The following is a 22,029-nucleotide window of genomic DNA, read 5'->3' on the forward strand; positions in this document are numbered from 1 at the left end:
AGGGTATGGCCAGGTAAGAGACAACATAGCCTGCAGTGCAAGAAGCATAGACAAAACACTCCTTTGTTTTTTGGGCAATAAAGGAAATGGTGTGTGTGTGTGGGGGGGGGGGGGAGAAATGGACTTTCAGACTTTCAGATTTTGTCAATGTAATTAGAATTAACTGTCTAAAGGAAAGAAATAATTTGGTGTAGCAATAAGGCATCAGGCTAGAAACTGAAAGACTGAATTCTAGTCCTGGCTTAGTACAAAGTCAGATAGGTGGTCTTGGGCTAGTTATTTCTTTCAGCTCTAAGAAGAAGGGAATGCCAATTCAGTTCTGAAAAACCTTGCCAAGAAAATTGCTGGGACTTGTCCAGGTAATCTCTAAGAATCAGACATGTTTGAAAGGAAGAAAAAAAATTCTATAAAGGGGAGGCTAAAGGTTTTTTGCTTTTGTTTTGGAACCATCCATGCTTTAGATATTAGAACACATATAAATTGTGATGTAACTGTACTTATAATGCAATGTTGCAACAGCCCAATTCTGTTATCCTATATTTAATATTTAATAATAAATGTGATTTTCCCCCTACCCAAAAAAATACTTGTTGTAATGTTTATGGACCCATGGTATTCTTTTACCAATGTTTGGAATTTAAAAAACAACAACTTTTAACTCAATGTCTATGGAGATTCTCAGTCATCCAGGTCATGTTTGTTGCAAAGGTGCTTTTTTTCATGAGGCAACTGGACTTTCTTGTTTTTCTTTGAAGGCAATTCACTTCTTGGATGAAGGAAAGTCCAGTTGCCTCTTGAAAAAAGCACCTTTGGGACTTTTAACATGCACTTTCTTCTCCTGTTCTTAATTTTCTAAGAATTTTGTGAACTACATGAAAGTGAGATGAGAATAAATTCTCATTAAGTTAATACTCTTCTTTAGCCACTCAAAAATTCTGATTTTGAATGGATATATTAACATCTATTCTATCTTAACCTAACATCGTTGGTAAAAGTTATTGATTACCTGAGATTAATGTGCCTCTCATCTTTGAGAACCTGGATTATAGAACTCAGCTATTGTACTGAAATGTCCTGACTCTGGTTTCTTTCCTTCCTTATTTCCTCACTGACCACCTGTGATTGTCCTCTGCAGAGACAATCTCCCTGCAATGCAACTCTCTCTATTTGTGGTGATTCTGCTGGCCTACTTCACCACTCTGGCAGGGAATGGGGCTATTCTTCTAGCAACAGCGACAGATGCTCACCTCCAGACTACTAAGATGTTTATTTCTGTGTAATTTATCTTTTCCGGATGTCCCTTGTCCTACTGTCACTGTGCCAAAAATACTCCAGACCTTCTTGTCAGAGGACAAGAGAATATCGTTTATTGGTTGCATGCTGCAACACTTCTTCCTGATTTTTGTGGTGGGCACTGATTTTTTTGCTTGCACTGATGGCTTATGACCCCTATGTGGTGATATGCAGCCCCCTACACTACACAAATCTTATAAGCAACTGACTATGTACTCAACTGGCAGCTGGGACCTGGCTAAAAGGCTAAACAAATACTATGATTTTTACCCCACTGACCTTTGTGTTAGCTTCCTGTTGGCTCAAAAAGGTTAATCAATATTACTTATGACATCCCTCCAATTATGGCTTTTTTTTTTTTTTTTTTTTTTTGCTCTTTCACGTATCTCCCTGAGTTTGTCCTCCTCCTTGTGGCTGGCATTTTAGGGGTGGTGGTGGTTTTCTTGTTACCCTGATCTCTTATATCAATATAATTTCAGCTATCTTATGGATACACTTTGCTGAGGGTAGCAAAAAGCATTTTCCATTTGTGGTTCCCATTTTACTGTTGTTTGCCTCTTCTGTGGGACCACACTAGCACATGGGTGGGATTCTAAAGGTTCACACCTATTCGTTGTTAATATTCTAAGCAGTTCGGAGAACCAGTTGTTAGAAGAAATTACTGGCCTAATCCTGTAAGGAAGACAGGAAGGAAACATTCTGGTGTTGCTTACAGAAACTGCCTCTCCGTTAATCCTTTTTACATTCTTGGCAGGACTAGACTTCCTATCTCTGGAATTTCTCTGGTGTTTTTTCCCCCCTCCTTTGCTGGTACTTTGCTTGTGTGGAGTGACCATTCAAAGTTACAATGGTACTGAAAAAAGTGACTTATAACCATTTTTCACACTTATGACTATTGCAGCATCCCCACAGTCATGAGAGGCCAGGCGAAGAGATGCGTGCTTCGATGTGAGTGATGTTGAGTTGGCCACACCCAGCCAGTCACATTAGCATCAAGCCATGCCCACCAACTAAGCCACACCCACAGAACTGGTTGTTAAAAAAATTGAATCCCACCCCTGCACTAGCAGCAATTTCAACTCATTCAAAAACAAACAAACAAACAAACAAACAACCACTTATTTGTTAGATTTGCTTTCCACATTTCCTGTAGGAGCCGAAAGCAGTGTCAATAGTCCTCCCCCATCTCATTTTGCCAAACAAATCTTGTGAGGTGATTTGGGCTGTTTGCAAAGGTGGTATTCAGCAGGTTCTGATTTGCTCTGGAGAGAACCAGTAGCAGAAATTTTGAGTAGTTCAGAGACCCGGAAAATACCACCTCTGACTGGAGATTTTACAGTATCCTTCCCCTGCCATGCCCACCAAGCCATGCCCACAGAACCAGTAGTAAAAAATTTTGAATCCCATCACTGGCTGTTTGGTCCATAAATACCAATATCCCTTATTAAAAAAAATCAATGGATAAATGCAAAATAATCCAGATATTTTTTTTAAATCAAGAAGGGCAGAAATATTGGGAGGTGATGGGGATTGGCTTCTTTTATCCATTTAGGAGGCATAGCAGAAATTGCAATTGTGCAAGCCACAGGATAATAGTTCAGAACATAATTGACTTTCTTTTATAATGGTTAACAATGTCCATACTCTGATACCATGAAAAAGGTATCATTTCCTTTGAAGACAATAATAGGTAAGATCTTATTTTATCATATTTGTGCCCTTTTCACAACTGGAGATTTAAAACCTATATACAGAAACCTATATACAGGATGCTTGATATGGATTAGAGCAGCACAATGGAAATAACCTTTTGAACAGACCTACTTCCAAACAAAATAAAAAAGTATAAAGTCTAGTTCTGCAAATGGGAGATGGATATCACGAATAATCCAACACTATTTGTACTTTCCTGGCAGGAAGTCCTTTTTTAATTTACTTTTTACAGATTAATAGTAGCGCAAAGTCACTCTTTCTAGTTTGATGCTGTTGTATTTTTAAAAAAATTCACCAGATTGAACTTCTGTTCCAATGAGACTCAAATCCAACTGGTACCAAATTCCTTGGAGACCTTGGAGTCCCTAAATAGATTCTTGGTCTTAATGCTGTCATTTGCATTTGTTAAAAAGGAAGAGGTAGCAAAGACTTTACTTTGATGATTGGAACAATGCTTACTAATTTGATTCCTGAGTAGCCATGTGTGCATTTGCTTGACTCCACATAAATTCTTTGTGCTGTAGTTCTTGTGTTGATACAGAGAGGAGAAACGAGAGGCAAGTGACTTCACTTTATTGGAAGAATAATTTTATATTGTTAGACATCTTCCATGTTCTGGTGCCCTCTTGATGTGCAGGATTTTCCTTATGACATATGGGGAAATATAGAGACTGCAGTCCAGTCCATCTGGAGGCCAACAGATGAAAATGACTGAGTCCATTTTGTCTGCAGTTCTATTCTTTAATGAATTACTTGTCCTGAGTCAATGTCAGAACAGAGTAAATTTTATCCATAGCACTGATTAAATAGCAACTGATGACTTTAGCACATTTTATTTTTTTCATTTTTAACCTCCAACTGCAAAATGGGAAAATTTAATTGAAGGCATTTTGGGGAAGGCTTAGTAACAGTTTGAAAATATAGTTTTTGCAATAATATTGCAAAAACAATAATATTGTTATTATTGACAAATTGAAACCTATTTAGCTTTATGTTTTTGAAAAAAGAAACACCCCTAAGTGATTTATATCTGCTAGTAATAGAGGTTTGGAAGGATAAAATGTTATTTGCAAATCCTAGGCTAGTAGGAGTTTCTTAAAAACTAATCTGCCCCTTCTGAAAAGTACCTTGCAGAATAACAAGAACAGCAATTTGACTCTTTTATTCATTTCTGAATTAAGAATTTGCATTAAATGGATTTCAAGGTTGAATATTTGCATTAAGATATTAGATTCATGGTATATACAAGTCTTTTTTTTATCAATGCTGTTTGGTAAATTTAGATAGTGACTAAAAGCTCTTCTAGACACAATGTTATAATTTAAAAATGATTTACTCTTCATCTCTTCCTCCTATGTTAATATTTTTATAGCACTATTTATACTGATTTTTATAATCTAAGTAATCATAGAAAAGGAAAAAGAAATAACATAAAGGGAATGAAGAACTTGAGATGATTCCAAACTCCTTCATGCTTGATATTGACTGTGAAAGGATGACGGGATCTGGACTACTAAAGCCTCCAAAGGCATCACCACTCATAATAATAGTTAATAAAATTTAAACCTTTGCCCCAATTATGAGGAGAAAGAGACACGATCTGACTACTAATATACTCCATTGTGGACTTCTCCCCAACATCCAATTCCCAACATCCCATTCCCAACTACCCTCTGTAGTCTGCAGATATATATGGAAGAAATGTAGGTGTTAGCCTGCATCTCCACTATACTCTAAAATCCAGAAATATATATTCTTTTATCAAACCTTTTTTACATTGTCTTGTTTTAGGTACCCTTGTTGATCAATATGATAGAAAGAAAACCAGAGAAAAGCAACACAACTGTGTTGATGGACTTCTACTTGACTGAACTGTCTGATCTCCCTGAAGTACAGACTGCCCTCTTTATGGTGATTCTGCTGATCTACTTGACCACCCTGGCAGGGAACGGATCTATTCTCATGGCCATAGGAACAGATGCTCACCTCCAAACTCCAATGTACTTCTTTCTGAGTAATTTGTCACTGCTGGACATCCTTTGTCCAACAGTCATTGTACCAAAGATGCTCCAAATATTCTTGTCAAAGGACAAGAAAATATCCTTTGTTGGCTGCGTACTGCAACTATTTTTCTTGCTTGATGTATTGGGCACTGAAATCTTCTTGCTTGCAGTGATGGCTTATGACCGCTATGTGGCAATATGTAGTCCTTTACATTATGCTACTATAATGAATAAACAATGGTGTATTCAATTGATGGCTGGAATTTGGCTATTGGGCTTAATTAATTCTGTGATTCATACCATACTGATCTTTAGATTGTCTTTTTGTGGATCTAAGAAACTCAACCAATATTTCTGTGATCTTCAACCTGTGATAGCTCTCTCTTGCTCTTCTACTTACCTTGTTGAAGTTGTTCATCTACTTGTTGCCGGTATTATAGGTAGTGGGGCTTTTCTGGTCACCCTGATCTCTTACATCTACATAATTTCTACCATCTTGCGCATGGCTTCCACTGAGGGGAGGCACAAAGCCTTTTCCACTTGTGGTTCTCATTTAATTGTCGTATGTCTTTTCTATGGGGCCACCATTGCTACCTATGCTCGTCCCACCTCTTCTTATTCAGGCAAACAGGGCAGAATAATTTCCATGCTGTATGGGATCATTACTCCCATGCTGAACCCTATGATCTACAGTCTGAGAAATAAGGAAGTTAAAAAAGCATTGTACAAAGCCTTCAATCTGAAAAGATTTTCATAAACATCTCTTTTCTTTCCTTCTTTAATGATCAAGATATGTTAAGTTTTTAAGGCATTGTTTTTGTTTTCCTGATCTAGCCATATTGTCACTGTAATGAGCCTAGGTGAGCACTAAGATTGCCTGCTTTTGTTCAATATTTGTAATGGTATATGGAAAAGAACTTGGGAAATTAGGCAAAGAGAGATGCCAAGAGAATGGTCAGCTAAGAAACAACATAGTCCGCAATTGGATAGTGGGAAGGGCAGAAAGCATAGATGAGACACTCCTTTGCTTGTAAAGAAAATGGGGGAATACGTACTTTCAGTGTTGCAAGATTTTGTCAATGTACTTAGAAATAATCTCATCTAGTTGTAATGGTTTGCCCCACAAGGCTGACAATATTTCTCTTTTGGTCTCCATAAGGAGAGAACCAGTTTGGTGTGGTGATTAAAGCATCAGGCCAGAAAGTGGGAGACTATGATTTCTAGTTCTTCCTTAGGCATAAAGCTAGCTAGGTGGCCTTGGGCCAGTTATTTTCTTTCAGCTCTAAGAAGGAGGCAATTGTAAACCATTTCTGAAATCCTTGCCAAGAAAATTGCTGGGACTTGGCAAAGGGGAGGCTGAAGGTTTTTGCTTTTGTTTTAGAACCATCCATGCCTTATTAGATATTAGAACACATATACATTGTGATGTAACTGTACTTATAATGCAATGTTGCAACAGTCCAATTCTGTAATCCTAATTGACATTCTCACTTTTAGGTGAGCTTCCTTCTGCTCTCTATTGAAAAGAAGGCAATGTGTGATAAATGTGATTTCCTTCCCTCAGAATAAATGACTGTTGTAATGTTTATGGATCCATGGTATTCTTCTACCAACGTTTGCTGTTTAAATAACAATAGCTTGATATCTTAATGGATGTTCCTCTTTTGTCTTAATTTTTCTAAGAACACATGAAATTTATGTGAACTACACAAAAGTGAGATAAGCTTACGTTCTCATTATATGTCAATACTCCTCCCCAGCCCCTCCATAATTCTGATTTTGAGTGGGAATATTAACATCTATTCCATCCCAACATAACACTGTTGGTGAGAAAGTTATTGATTAACTGAGATTAATGTGCTTCTCATGTTAGATTGCACAAATCTGCTACTGTGCTGAAAATTTCAGACTCCAGTTTTTTTCATTCCTTATTTCCTCACTGACCATCTGTGATTGTCTTTTCTAGAGCTTGAGATAGAGACGATATCATAACCAAATGTGAGAATGTACACAATGTTATTGAGTGAGTGTCTCTTCCGGAGTCACCGCTGGTTTTGGAAGTGAAAAAATCTGGAGGGGGGGGGGGCGAAAGAGGAAGTTGGGGATGAGACAGAAGAGAATTTTAAAAAGCTATATTCTAATTTATTCAAACTCTGTTTTACATATACTGTATATATACATATTCGTTTACATAAATAAAAGATAAACATATAAAGAGAAATTAGAAAAGGTATTTTAAAAGTGTAAAAAAGCAGTTAAAAAAGAAATGTAAAAATGTTACTTTCAATTTTTGAAGCAGTTATAATAAACTAATTATCCTTCCTCCCTCTTTCTTATTACATTACAAAGGTTCCTTCTATCCTGTATTCAATCAGTTTTACATTCAGTAAATCAAGGAATCACCATTCCACTCCCACCCTATATTCAGTAATATGTTTCAAAATAGATTTCCAGTTGGTACCTGAAGTTGCCTTCCTGATCCAGAAATATTTGATCATATTCACCCCCCATCTCCAACCTATACTTTCTTGGGAAAGTGATGACAACTCAATTTCAACTTTGAGAAAATTAATTATCTTGAGATCTAATTGCGGAATAGAAATGGTGTCAGTCACTCTAGTGGATGAAGCTTGTCAGGATAGGGATGAAGAAAGAGATCCTTCTGGTTCTTCTGGTTGTCCCAGGATTGAACATTCTCCTCCATGCTTTTTCTTGCCATGTTGTATGAAACCATCGGGGGAGGGGGCATCTGTTGTGTAGGATGAGATTTTTTTATTTATTTTATTTGCATGCTGCCCAATGGCTCTGATGATATTCAGGTATGCATTACCAAACTGGAAATGGCTTGACCAACGTCTATCAGATAGAAAATTAAATGCCCAATTAAATGCCTCCAAATCCAAATCATTCATCAGTAAAGATCCAGAAACATTGTTTTCCCCCCCCAAAGGACTTGGGGCATGAGTTAGGGGTCATCATAGAAACTATGGTTATGGTTCGTGTGACCCACTATGGTCAGGATTGATCATTCATGCTTTGAGCATCACTTGGATGTAATGCAATCTAAGTAGGGCAGGCTTTGGAGAGCACCTGGAAACCGCAGGTGGTTTAAAATGCAGCTGCAAGATTCATGGTAAGCCAATGGCAGGATCACATCTTTCCTGAAACTACTGCATTGGATCCCACTAGTCTTCAAGACCCAACTCCAAGTACTGGTAATGACCTATATCCATGTTGGCGAACATATGCCACGTGTGCTGGAAGTGGCATGCAGAGCCATTTCCGCCGGCACGCGAGAGGTTGCCTGGAAGAGCCCCACTGCACATGAGCATGCGCACTGCCGCCCAACAGCTGATTTTCAGGTATCTGGCATGCATGCACAGGGGGTGGAGGAGGGTGCACGGGAGATGCATGCACATGCGTAGATGTGCAGTGCATGAGGGGGAATCATGCGAACATGAGCAGAGATGCACAGAGTGCAAGCGGGAAATCACGCACGCATGCTCAGAAGTCCTGCACACGAGGTGGGGGGTCACACGCACATAAACAGGGGGATGGGGGGCAGCATGCATTGCCTTCTGGGTGCTGGCAATTACCAGCACGGGAGCTGAAAAAGGTTAGCCACCACTGACCTATATGGTCCTATGAGACAGCACTATCTTACATTCAGTTCTACTTGCAGCGATTGGATCCTCCTCTTCAGAGGAAAAAAAAATCCTAACAAAACCTGTTAAGAATCTCTCTCTCTCTCACACACACACAAACGAATTAAGGAGGTGGCATGAACGAGATGCTAGGCTTTCTCTGCCCACACCTTGGAATTCTTAACCCACAAAGATCTGTAAAGCCCCATCTTTAATAACCTTAAGAAAACAAATGAGTAAGTTTGGGAGCTGTAGCATGGGTGCACATGTCCCATGGTTTGTGTCTGTGTTTTTATTGAGCCTCAATATGCTTTTAATTGATTTCTGTTTTAATGTAGTTATTATTATTATTTTTTGTCACCCCAAGTTTCTTGGCTAGATGGCTGGCCATATAAATTGGATGGATAAATGAATGAATGAGTGAGCGAATGAATGCACGCATGCTACCATTTAAAGACATTTTTATTACCTTGCCTTCAACTTTAGCTTGATTTTACAGATATCTGTCTTAAGAGAGGGTTGATTTATTATTGCTATTTTTTTAAAAAAATGGGCTCATTTCTATTGTTAATTTTGTAATTTTAATCCGTTGCACTTTACCTAGTGCATGGTTGGTTGAGTGAGCAAGATATAAAAAGCTGCAAAATAGGCACATATATACATGTCATATTATAAAAACCAACTTCTTAATCTTCAATCTTCCCCAGGCTCCCTTAACTTCTTTGTTTCTTAAAACATAGATAAGGGGGTTCAGCATGGGGATCCCCACAGCATAAAACACAGAAATTACTTTGTCATAATTCAGAGAATGAGAAGAGCTTGGTTGCACATACATGAAGAAGAGGGTGCCATAGAAAATCACAATAGCAGTCAGGTGGGAGGCACAGGTAGAGAAGGCTTTGTGCCTTCCGCTAGTAGAATGTTTTCTAAAGATGGCATTCAGAATATAGATATAGGAGATGATGACTGTGAAGAGGGATCCAGTTAAATTGATAGTACTCAAGGCAAAAAGCTGGATTTCTTTTGGCTGAGTGTTAGAGCAGGATAAAGCTAGAAGTGGTGGGTCATTGCAGTAAAAGTGGTTAATTAAATTTGGACCACAGAAGGATAATTGGAATGTTAATGCTGTCTGGATTATGGAGTTCACAAATCCATAGCTATAGACGCCAACTACCAAGGAAACACAGCACTTTTTGGACATAATTCTGGAATAAAGCAATGGATGGCAAATGGCCACGTATCGATCATATGCCATGACTGATAGCAAAAACAATTCAGTGGTCACCAATGCAACAAACATAAAAAATTGTATAAGACATCCAGCCCATGAAATGGTTTTCTTGTCAGCTAAAAAATCTGCCATTGCCTTGGGCGTAACGGTTGAAGAATAGCTGGCATCCAAGAATGCCAAATGGCCGAGGAAGAAGTACATTGGAGTATGCAGCTGGGGATCCATCTTGATCAACAGGATCATTCCAAGATTTGCACTCAGTGTGATGATATAAATCATCAAGAATATATTAAAGAGAACAACTTGTAATTCTGGATGCTCTGTGAATCCTGAAAAGATGAATTCAGTCACCTGGGTCTGATTTTGTCCAATCATGTAGTCCCGTCCTTGTTTTATTTTTTCCTTCCAAGGGTTTGAAGAAAGAAAGAAGAAATTAAGATTACTATATTGATGTTTGATGTTTACTGAATTATTTTAAAATAAATATTTAATGTTTGTTGATCTAAAAAGTGGTACCCTGCACCTGTGGTAATAACACTATGATGATTTAAATATGCTTCACTGAAGTTTATAATTCAAGCTCACTCACTTTATTATTGAACTTGAGAGTCAGCTTGGCCTAGCGTTTAAGGCACCAATCTAGAAACCAGGAAACTGTGAGTTCTAGTTTCACCTAAGCCATGAAAGCCAGCTGGGTGACTTTGGGCCAGTCACTCTCTCTTTCTCTCAGCCCAACTCCCCTCACAGTGTTGTTGTGGGAAAAAGATGAAGACGAAGGTGTGTTGGAAATGTTTGCTGCTTTGAGTTATTTGTAAAAATATTAAAGGCGCTATACAAAAACAAACAAACAAATAATACAATTTCTCTAAATCAAATCATTTTTTCCACATTTTCATACTCTTTTCAGTTTAAAACTGAAAGCAAAACTTTTGGCTGGAACAATCTTGTCCCAATGTAGTTATACTACCTTTCACAAATCCTGTTCATTATCTTTTCTTCACCCTTTCAATCAGACTTCTGTTAACACTTTCCTAGGCATATTTAATAAACTTGTCTATAGTACTTGCATCTATTCTTTTTATCTTTCCTTTGTATAAGGAACCACAATTCTTTCAATTTCCAGGCAGAAACACAGCCTCTATACACATTAATTAAGTCTCATAGTCATTTTGGAAACAATTGACACTCATATTTTAACACTTTTTGAATTATACCATTTACATTTGCTGTTGGTAGAACAAATATTAGCTCTGTAAAGGACCTTGGAATACTCACCTCTAATGATCTAAGTGCTAGAGCACACTGCAACTACATAGCCAAAAAGGCATTAAGAGTTGTTAACCTAATCCTACGTAGCTTTTTCTCTGGTAATATCACACTACTAACCAGAGCATACAAAACATTTGCTAGACCAATACTCGAATACAGTTCATCAGTCTGGAACCCACACTATGTATCTGATATTAGCACAATTGAGAAAGTCCAGAAATATTTCACAAGAAGAGTTCTCCACTCCTCTACTCGCTGTAGAATACCTTATGCCACCAGACTTGAAATTCTAGAACTAGAAAACCTTGAATTACGCCGTCTTCGGTCTGACTTAAGCATGGTATACAAAATCATACATTGCAATGTCCTACCTGTCAATGAATACTTCAGCTTCAACCATAACAACACAAGAGCACACAATAGATACAAACTCAAAGGAAACCGCACCAAACTTGATTGCAGGAAATACGACTTCAGCAATAGAGTGGTCAATGTCTGGAATACTCTACCCGACTCTGTAGTTTCTTCCCCAAACCCCAAAAACTTTAACCTTAGACTGTCTACTATTGACCTCACCCCTTTCCTAAGAGGTCTGTAGGGGCGTGCATAGCGCACCAACGTGCCTACCGTCCCTGTCCTATTGTTTCTCTTATTCTTTTATTTTTCTTATATGTAACCATTTCATGTATTCACAACTATGTATACATTTATACTTATTATCTTGTAAACAATTGGCAAATCAAATAAATAAATAAATAAAAATAAATAAATTGGCAGTGAAAATTTTGGGGAATATCTTCTGCCTTTTAGGATCAACCGTCAACAGGAAATTAACAGTCTATAATTAAAATGCAGAGTAGTATTGGTGGGGCATCCTGAAGACTTTGGAAAAGAATATGCCTACAATATAATACCTACATATATTCCTACAAAATACTACATATTATTCTGTGTGAGATTATATGGAATGAAAGTTGGACCTTGAAGAAACAGGATAAGAAGAATATTTGATTCTTACATTTTGGTATTGGAAACCTGAGAATGCCATGGATAGCCAAAACAAAAAACAAAACAACAACCCCCTAAAGAAATGGATGAACAAATAAATCAAGAATTCGCATGTAAGGCACAAAGTCTCAAATGATTGTACTCTGAATACAATCTTATGCAAAGACCTAGTTGTGTTGAGAAGGCTCTAATGCTGGGAAAGACTGAAGGAAAGGTAGAAGGCCTTATTTACCTTGACATTGATTGCTGCCCTCCAGGATCAAAATATTTTTACAAACTCACCAGTGGAACAATGAGTAGGCAGGTTTTGTTTTTCCTCCAAATGTTCTGATGGAAGGAAGGGTAGACGGATGGACTGACCACTGTTTAAAAAAATTAAATGGTGAAATTGACAAGGCTATGCTATTTTCTCCTTCCAGGACTACATGTAACCAAAATGTACAAAAGAGCCACCACTAAATGTTAATTTTAGCTTTTGCAAAAATGAATTATTAAAGTATTATTAAAAAACAATGAATTATTGCAGCCTTTTTTTAACTTTCTGATGATTTAAACACTACCAATATATATGCTTCTGAAGCTAGAGTAAGTTGATTTCATACATACGTACGTACATACATACATACATACATACATCTATGTATATATAGCAAGAGGCAGCAGCGCAGCCAACCAGCCCAGCACACCAGCCCCCACCACCAGTATTTATAGAGAGACGGCAACTCCGATCACACACTGCTTGCACTGGCACGAAGCTGAAAGCACCAGCCTGAGGATGGCGAGTGGGACCTCGCTGAAACATCATCAAGATACTCTTAATCTTACATGGGAAAAGACCCAAACACACCTAGACCTACATACCTGTATCCGTGAAAATCTACGAAAACATAGATAGATAGATAGATAGATAGATAGATAGATAGATAGATAGATAGAGACAGATATAGAGATAAATAGATATATAGATATAGATGAAATGCTCTGAGGTTAAGAGCCTACCTGAGTAGTCCAATGTACCCTTGAAGCACAGTTGTTATCAAGCATTTATATAGGAAACCGCATAATTATATACAGTGTTGCAATTGGCTTAATAATCTTCTCCCTTGATAGTGGTTAAATATATTTACTAACAAGCAGTGACTGGAGGAAAAATGGAAACAGGAAACAGCCAGACACCATTTTCCTAAGCCAAGTCTCTGATGAGGTTCTCCTGATGAGGTCTGACTTATTTTTTTGAAAGATCTCTGCCTAGCTCAGCAAAACAGCAGCTGCCTCCATTTTGGCTGCACATTTGTGCATAGAATGCAAACACTGCCAGAGATAACTGGTCTCATTAAATACTACTTTGTACAAAAAAAATCCTGAACACAGATAACTGAATATAACAGGAGATACTTTTTAAGCTTGTTTTGATCCTATTGCGCTAGAGCCATACTTACAAGGCTATACTTTCTGAGATGCCAAGGTGTTCAGAAGCTAACATTGTTCTTTGTTCTCTTTTCACATACAATATGCTGATGTTGACAACTGTCTTTACTAGGATCTAGTAATAGTTCAAGGAATGAATCTTTCTAAACACGAAAGTTTTACCTTTGATTCTCTTAGGCGCCATAGAAGGGCAGCTTCCTAATTAATGAAGAAGGGCAGATAAACTGCAGTAAGATGGACAACAAGCTGGAACTTAAATATTTTTGAGAAAACCAAATCCTATACAGCAGGCATGTCCAATCCATGACCTGCAGGCCTGGATAGTTAGTAATGTGACCCCACAACTTTTAACCTTACTTTTTTGTGATTTGTTTTAAAAAGTGATACTATTTAATACATTTTATATGTGGTCCAAGACCTTCACTCCTCTCCTAATGAGGTCCAGGCAAGTCAAAAGGTTGGAGACTCATGCTATATAGCATCCTTAATTTCTCTGGCTAAGAGCTAGAACTATCGAGTGGTGTGGAGATAGTCTTGAAAAAGGAATGCAAAAGTCTGTTCCAAAGCACCGTGACTTGAAAGCCCATGCTTACTCTATTCCATGTGATTAGAACATAGTTTTATACTAAAAATATACATATAGACTGGGTGAAATCAGGCTCAATAGCAGTAACTGTGAGAGGGATCTTGGAGTCTTAGTGTACAACCAGCTAAATATGAGCCAGCAGTGTGCAGCAGCAGCCAAAAAAGCCAACGCAATCCTAAGTTGCATTAATAGAGAGATACAATCAAGATCAAGTGAGGTACCACTCTGTAAATCCTTAGTAAGACCACACCTAGAGTACTGCATCCAGTTTTGGTCACCAAAAGATGTTGAGACTCTAGAAAAAGTACAGAGAAGAGCAACCAGGATGATTAGGGGACTGGAGACTAAAACATAGAAGAACAGTTACAGCAACTGGGCTTGGCTAGTCTAGTAAAGGGGAGACATGATAGCGGTCTTCCAATATTTGAGGGGCTGCCACAGGGAGGAAAGGGGTCAAGCTATTTTCTAAAGCACCTGTAAGCCAGACAAGGAATAATGGATGGAAACTGAACAAGGAGAGATTTAACCTGGAAATAAGGAGAAACTTTCTGACAGTGAGAACAATCAAACCAAGCTTGCTCTCGGAAATTGTGGGAGCGCCATCAGTTGAGACTTTCAAGAAGAGATTGGACTGCCATTTGTCAGAAATGGTGTAGGGTCTCCTGCTTGGGCAGGGAGTTGGACTAGATGACCTACAAGGTCTCTTCCAACTCTAGTTATCTGTAAGTCTATTATATGTCTCCTTTTTTCCTTACTTTTTTGCCTTTTGCCATCCTGGCATGTTAGAAAACTGGGGGTTGCAATCATTTCTGCAGTCAGCATGTCTGATTACAGAAACGGAAAGCACCACAAAGCTTCCAGGGTTTGCTTGGATCCTTCCAGTGAGATTGGATTTCATCTCCTCTGGTTATATAATCCCATTTGCTTCCCATTTGGAGTATAGACAAATCCAATGCACATCCCTACAGTGGAATCATTGCATTAAGCCTGGCTCTCTTCCTTTCTGATTTCTGTGTCTTTTTATGGTCACTGAAATCTGAAGACAGGCAGAATATTTCTGAATCTGGAATTAACACAACAATGTAGTTGATTTACAAAAAGTATGCTTATTCTTTAGGGCAGAAAAGCATAAATGAATTTGTGGAACTGCTCTCTTCTTTTTCTTTTATTTCTGATAATTCAGCAGTAATTGCAGTTGTCACTGTGCTAAAATGAAGATTTTTTTGGACAGAAGTAGTATAATGCATTCCAATTCATATTTTTTTGGGGGGTGGGGGAAGATGGGGGAAAAGAGAAATAAAACTATTCTTTATACTTTTTTTGCTGCCACCTCGTAAGGATTTAATTGGAATCCATATATTAAGCTTGGATCTTATTCTCATTTAGGATTCTTGTGCTTTTGGGCATCTTGTCTGTTCTTTTCTTGGAACTCCGATACTTTAGATATGCATTTGTATATGGATGAGTGGGGTGTGTGTGTGGAGTGTTTATATCCCCCCCTCCTCCCCACCCCCCCCCCCCACCCCCCCCCCCACCCCCCCCCCCCCCCCCCCCCCCCCCCCCCCCCCCCCCCCCCCACCCCCCCCCCCCCCCCCCCCCCCCCCCCCCCCCCCCCCCCCCCCCCCCCCCCCCCCGAACATTATATACTGCCTCTTTTTTAATTTTAAAGCCAAGTCAATCATGAACAAACAGAATTTTATTTAACAATAATATTGTATGAGAAGATAGCGTAGGATATGATAAATTGTTTCTTTTGAAAGTGATGCATACACAGTACTATTCCTCTGTGTTTAATTAAATTGGCATTTTAGTCTTTTTTCCTGTTTCTTTATTATATACCAGCCATCTCCTTCTCCTCTACTATTTTTCTCTCTCTGTCCTTCTCTCAACTACACCCTCCCTTCTCTCTCTGTTTGTGTATGTGTACGTGCAACTTTGAGTCAGTGTTGACTCCTGGCAACTGCCTGGCCAACTCCAGTTTTCTTAATAGAATTTCCAAAATGGTTTGCCATTGCTTCCTTCCTTGGGCAAAGGGAGGGAGGGAGGGAGGGAGGGAGAGGGAGAGGGAGAGGGAGAGAGAGAGAGAGAGAGAGAGAGAGAGAGAGAGAGAGAGAGACTGGCCCAGAGTCACCCAGCTGCCTTTGTGCCTAAAGTAGAACTAAAACTCACAGTCTCTCAGTTTCTAGTCTAGTGTCTTAACCACTACACCAAACCTGTTTCTTGTAAGGGAGTGGCCAGTTAAACCTTTTTATTCTCAAAAACATCATGTATTCCTCCTATGTATCACCCAGTCGGGAATAAATTTATTAAGAAATAGCAAAGGATTCAAATAACTTGTTTAGAAAGGCTCACATTCTAAATGTACATAACAGAAACAATTCTACTGAACAGAAAGAAAGAACAAAAGAATGACAAATTGTATATGGAATATAAATTATAGGAAGTCCTTGACTTATCACCACAATTGAGTCCAAAATTTATGTTGCTAAGCAAGACATTTGCTAAGTGAGTTTTGTCCCATGTTACGACCTTGTCCCATTTTACGACCAGATTAATTGTAAGCTTGCAATTCCATTTCACTTGCTTTACAGTTTGCCTTCCCATAATTTCAGAGATTAGAATATTAATAGTTGGTAAGAAATAGAGGTGGTATTCAGCAGGTTCTGACCAGTTCTGGAGAACTGGTAGCAGAAATTTTGAGTAGTTCGGAGAACCGGCAAATACCACCTCTGACTGGCCCCGCCCCCATCTGTTCTCTGCCTCCCAAGTCCCAGATGATTGGCTGGGTCTTCTTTTGTTGCCCTGCACAGGAGAAGGGGGCTGGAAAGCAGGTTAGTGGGGTGGGGAGGGAATGGGGATTTTACAGTATCCTTCCCCTGCCACGCCTACCAAACCACGGCCACAGAACCGGTAGTAAAAAAATTTGACTCTCACCACTGGTAAGAAGAGGCAACAGTTAGAAAACATTAATGCCACATCGCAGTGGCTGAAGGGGAAGGTTCCATGCAGTATCCGAAATGGCACAGAGCTATTGAAATGCAAAGCTGTTAATTTACAAGTAGCTATGTGAACAAGCAGAAGCCATTGAAATTAACACATTACAAAGGCCTGTTACATCTTGTCAGCATTCAGGTACCTGAATGAACTTTGCTTTCTGTAAATTCCAGCTCTATCATGAAACATTTGAATGACGATCATGGGGTCTTCTTTCTTGGTTGTGACTCAGCAGCTGCAGCAAGCACAGGTTCTTAGTTATGGCTATTCCACCACTTCATGCTTCTCAAACCAATAACCAGTCCAAGGCCTCCCCATCCATCTCACAAGGACTAGAGATGGTTTCTTTTATGGGTTTTCTGATGCAGGGCAGTCTTTTAATTCTCTCAGTGCCTCTTATGTTAGACTTTTTATTTTACGGTGCAACAGGGGTTTCCGAGCTGTGGCAAATTTGCATAGAACGTGGGTCGTTATGGCATTTTTTCACGGCTAATCACAGAATGAAACAATTGAGGCCATATTGCCTTTGTTATGAAGAATGAGTAAATTGCATTTGAAATTGACAGTTTTTCACACTAGAAAATTCTAAAGTTTTATTGCAGTTTATTTTTCTCATGAATGTTTGGCCCATGTGCCCACTATTGGACATGTCAAGACCAAGCATTGTTTGCAAGGCGTCTCACTATAAAAAAAAAACATTTCCTCCCCAACACCTTTTTCAAGGCTTCCTTCACTTCTTTATTTCTCAAGCTATAGATAAGGGGTTCAGCATGGGGATAACAACAGCATAAAAAACTGACACCACCTTGTCATAACTGAGGGCGTGAGTGGAGCTTGGTTTCAGGTACATGAAGAAGTGGGTGTCATAGAATAGGGGTCTCCAACCTTGGCAACTTTAAGCTTGGGAGGACTTCAACTCCCAGAATTCCCCAGCCAGCTTGGCTGGTTGGGGAATTCTGGGAGTTGATGTCCTCCAGGCTTAAAGTTGCCAAGGTTGGAGACCCATGCCATAGAATATGATGACAGCAGTCAGGTGGGAGGCACAGGTGGAGAAAGCTCTGTGTCTTCTCCCAGAAGAGTGTTTCCAAAGATGGTGCACAGAATGTAGACATAAGAGACAATGATTGTCAAGAGAGAACTACTTAAATTGATACCAGACAAGACTAAAAGCTGGATTTTTTTAGGACGTGTGTTAGAGCAGGACAAGGCAAACAGTGGAGGGTCATTGCAGTAGAAATGATCAGTCACATTTGAGGAACAGAAAGAGAGTGTAAAAGTTAATGCTGTTTGAACCACTGAGCTCACAAAGCCATAGAGATATACACAATTTATACCAATGAGAAAGAAAAGGAACCAGGAACAATGCTCATGTGGTAAACACATCTCAATCCAACCCTTGCTCCAGAGTTTGCAAATGTAAAATAACACAAGGTTCCATCAGTTTTATGATGGTAAGGTAACTGTTAGATTACCCTGGCTCTATCCTTTTCTATTACAAAAGTTGGCTTTATATTAAAATCATTAAACAGATGTTCTTTCTTCAGCTATTGTAATTCTGTCAAATAAAATTCCTTATTTGGGAAAAGGAAGAAAGTAAACAGTGCAGATGTGTTGCTTCTTACAAGTTAGAATAGTAATGATTTCATTTTCCACCAATCGCTGGCTGATACAAATATCTTAGCAAAACTTACCTGTTTTAAGCAGTGCAAGCTCCAACTGAAATGAGGTAGTGGAATAATGCACAGCACAATAATATACTGCAATTATATCTCATGGGTGTGACCTTTTGAATCCTCAAGACTGATGAAACTCAGCAATTAAACTACACTGGGCATCAGGCTATTTTTCTCTACTCCCTTGGAATATCCTATTTGACCTTGTTGATATCAAATGAATCTCAGAACTTGATAAATGCTTCCTTGGTGGAAAAATAACTATTGGAGGTGACTATTGTAAGTGATACTATGTGTACTTAATCTTTTTCACGCTCTCTGTTGTTCCATTGGGAGTCCCTCACCAAACCAGCATTCCAACTTTAGGGATGCCAAAAACATTGAACATCCTTTTATTCAGAAATGAAATTATTACAGTTTTTCTAAGTGAGACTTTAAACACAGTCATTATGTCTATCTTTTCAGTAAAGCCAAGGGGTATTTCCATATGGTACTATTTGCAGTCCTTCTAAAAAGTTGAAAGTATTGTTTCTATCTGTCTCGGTAGATAGAGAGGAGGCACATCTTCTGATCCCTCCATTTAAAGAATGTCTTATGGATTGGGTCCTTGAAAGAGTGGCTTTTCTGTTGCAGAGCCTGTCCTCTGGAATACCACACTTCATCTGATCTCAACATTGGCCCTGATCCTGTGGCTCTTTCTTGAAGACATGGATATGCCCCAGAGCCTAGGAGTCACAAGCTTTGCAGACTTTAACAGTTGCAAATGAATGAATCAATGAGTAAATATATCTGCAATTAAGAGAGCCAGTTTGGCACAGTGGTTAGGTCTTGAAACCAGGAGACCATAAGTTCTAGTCCGATGTCAGATACAAAGCCAGCTTGATGACCTCTCTCTCTCTCAGCCCTAGGGAGAAAGCATGGCAAGCCACTTCTGGAAAACCTTGCCAAGAAAACTGCAGGGATTATCTAGGTAATTGCCAGAAGTCAAACCCTCCCATCATCAATGAAAACATTTTGGTTTTCAGAAATCAAAGCATCAAGAATGAAATGCTCAGAGGTTTGTTCCAAAGAGGAATAAATTCTTAAATGAAAAAGAGCAAAATGGATGACTAGAACTGATTTTCTTTCAAAAATAATTGCATCTGTTGTATATTTCCCCTATCCTAAAGTGAATGATATGGGTGATCAAGATATTTTGGAGCATGAGGGCTAACCATTAAGTAATGTATGTGAGACCTTATTTTATGATGCACCAGTTTTTCCAAGATTCATGAAATTCTGTTCTGTGCCATGTCCTCATCCCGCCAAGTATTGAGTGGCTGAAGGCATTGCATCATTGTAGTCAACCTATCTATCTCAAGGGTACAAACTGGGGAAGACTGATCAACTATGTTAATATGGGGAGAGGAAGGGTTCTTTTATTCAAAGCATAGAGAAAATTTTGTCTAATTTTTAAATGTGTAATACTTTCTACAGTTAGCTCTTTCTTTTAAAAATTGCCAAAATATATTACTGTTCTGTAACTATTGTTAAAAAGAAAGATACAAGACAAGGTCTGGAATGAGCAGCACGATATAATTGAAAAAGAAACTCATTGAAGACTTCCCTAAGAAACCCCCCCTCCCAGGTCTTCATTCCATTGTAGAAAGTGGTTAAAACAGATTCAGTTTTCTCAGGATAACAAGAGTCATTGGTGAAAAGATAAAACAGTTAGCTGGTTGTGACTTTCCTAATGGCTTCTTTCACCTCCTTATTTCTCAAGCTATAGATTAGGGGATTCAACATAGGTATGATTAATGTGTAAATTAGGGAAATTACCATATCAAAACCCTGCCCAGATTTCAGGTTGGGGTGGATATGTGTAAAAGTCCCAGTTCCATAAAGTAAAGCCACTGAGGTTAGGTGGGAAACACAGGTGGAGAAAGCTTTACGTTTCCCCTTCATTGAGTTGATCTTCAGGATGGCAGATAAAATACAGAGATATGAAATAATAATGACTGAAATAGAGGTCATTGCAACCATTCCTGATGCAAAGACAGACAGAGTTTCTGAAAGGTGGGATTCAGAGCAGGAAAGTTGAAGAAGTTTAGGGATGTCACAGAAGAAATGTTTGAGGATGTTACATCTACAGTAGGATAATCTGAATATACACACTGTCTGTAGCACTGCATTTGCAACACCAGCTGCATATGATCCTGCAACCAGACAGTTGCATAGTTCTTGGGACATAAAAACAGGATACATGAGAGGGTTGCAAATAGCCATATATCGGTCAATTGCCATCACAGCCAAAATAAAGCACTCAGTAGTCACAAAGGCAGTGAACAAAAAGAGCTGAACGACACAGCCTGCATAAGAGATGCTTTTATGATCTACCAAGAAGTTCACTAGCATCTTGGGGGCAATCACTGAGACATAGCAGAGGTCTGTGAAGGATAAATGGAGGAGGAAAAAGTACATAGGAGTGTGCAAGTGGGAGTCCATCCTGATCAGCACAATTAGGCCGAGGCTTCCAGTCACAGTGAAAAGATAGATGGCAAGAAACAAAAAAAATAGAACTATCTGCAGGTTGGGTTCATCAGTGAATCCTAGTAGGATGAATTCTGTTACCATTGTGTAGTTATTCTGCAGATCCATCCTTATTGAATCAGGTCTCTGGAGACAAAAATAGAATGAAACAAAAATAGAATGAAACAAAATTATAATTAAATAGTTGTTGTGTGATGATGACATTTTTTTTTCATGCATAGGTTTACTTTGGTTGTGCTTTAGTAAATTATATAGGCCAAGAAACCCATGACCTGTTCCTGCACATAAAGGCTCCTTTGCTTTGTTTTATCTGTCCCGTTAATGCTAACAATCCATATCATAGAAGAGTAGTATTTTATTCAGCAGTATCACATGCAGGCCACGCTGAAGGGACAAAGAAAGTAAGACTGATAGCTAATTTCCAGAAAGTGGGAAAATACTGGAGAAAACCTTTATAAATTTCAAATAATATGAATCTTTAGTTTGACATGGCATCCAGTTCCAAATACTGAGTTTTCTAGCTTTTTTGCTGGCTATGTCAGCATTCCAACTAACAACCTCCAAATTAAAAGACTCCGAGACTGTCATCTTCTCAAAGATCCAGATGTCATATTAGCACATCTGAGAAAAACCCAAATCTGAGATTTCCGGGTTTTCC

General features: G+C 38.8%; 2 protein-coding genes and 2 pseudogenes across 2 annotated transcripts; 2 read left to right on the forward strand and 2 right to left on the reverse strand.

The window, feature by feature from the left end:
* Positions 1–5: 5 nt before the first annotated feature.
* LOC113430723 (olfactory receptor 5V1-like) lies at positions 6–4,810 on the forward strand (annotated as a pseudogene).
* Positions 4,811–4,839: 29 nt separating this feature from the next.
* On the forward strand, positions 4,840–5,766 carry LOC113424762 (olfactory receptor 5V1-like). The gene has a single exon (XM_026686618.2). It carries the CDS (start codon positions 4,858–4,860, stop codon positions 5,764–5,766), a length of 909 nt encoding a protein of 302 aa, XP_026542403.2. The 5' UTR covers positions 4,840–4,857.
* A 3,551-nt stretch (positions 5,767–9,317) lies between these two features.
* On the reverse strand, positions 9,318–10,259 carry LOC113424773 (olfactory receptor 5M5-like). The gene has a single exon (XM_026686628.2). The coding sequence runs from the start codon at positions 10,257–10,259 to the stop codon at positions 9,318–9,320; it is 942 nt and encodes a 313-aa protein (XP_026542413.2).
* Positions 10,260–17,819: 7,560 nt separating this feature from the next.
* LOC113424774 (olfactory receptor 5T7-like) lies at positions 17,820–21,479 on the reverse strand (annotated as a pseudogene).
* Positions 21,480–22,029: the final 550 nt, after the last annotated feature.

The sequence above is a fragment of the Notechis scutatus genome, chromosome 1, assembly GCF_049901735.1.
Source record: "Notechis scutatus isolate UNSWTSFEM ecotype Mainland chromosome 1, rNotScu1.2, whole genome shotgun sequence".
NCBI lineage: Eukaryota > Metazoa > Chordata > Lepidosauria > Squamata > Elapidae > Notechis > Notechis scutatus.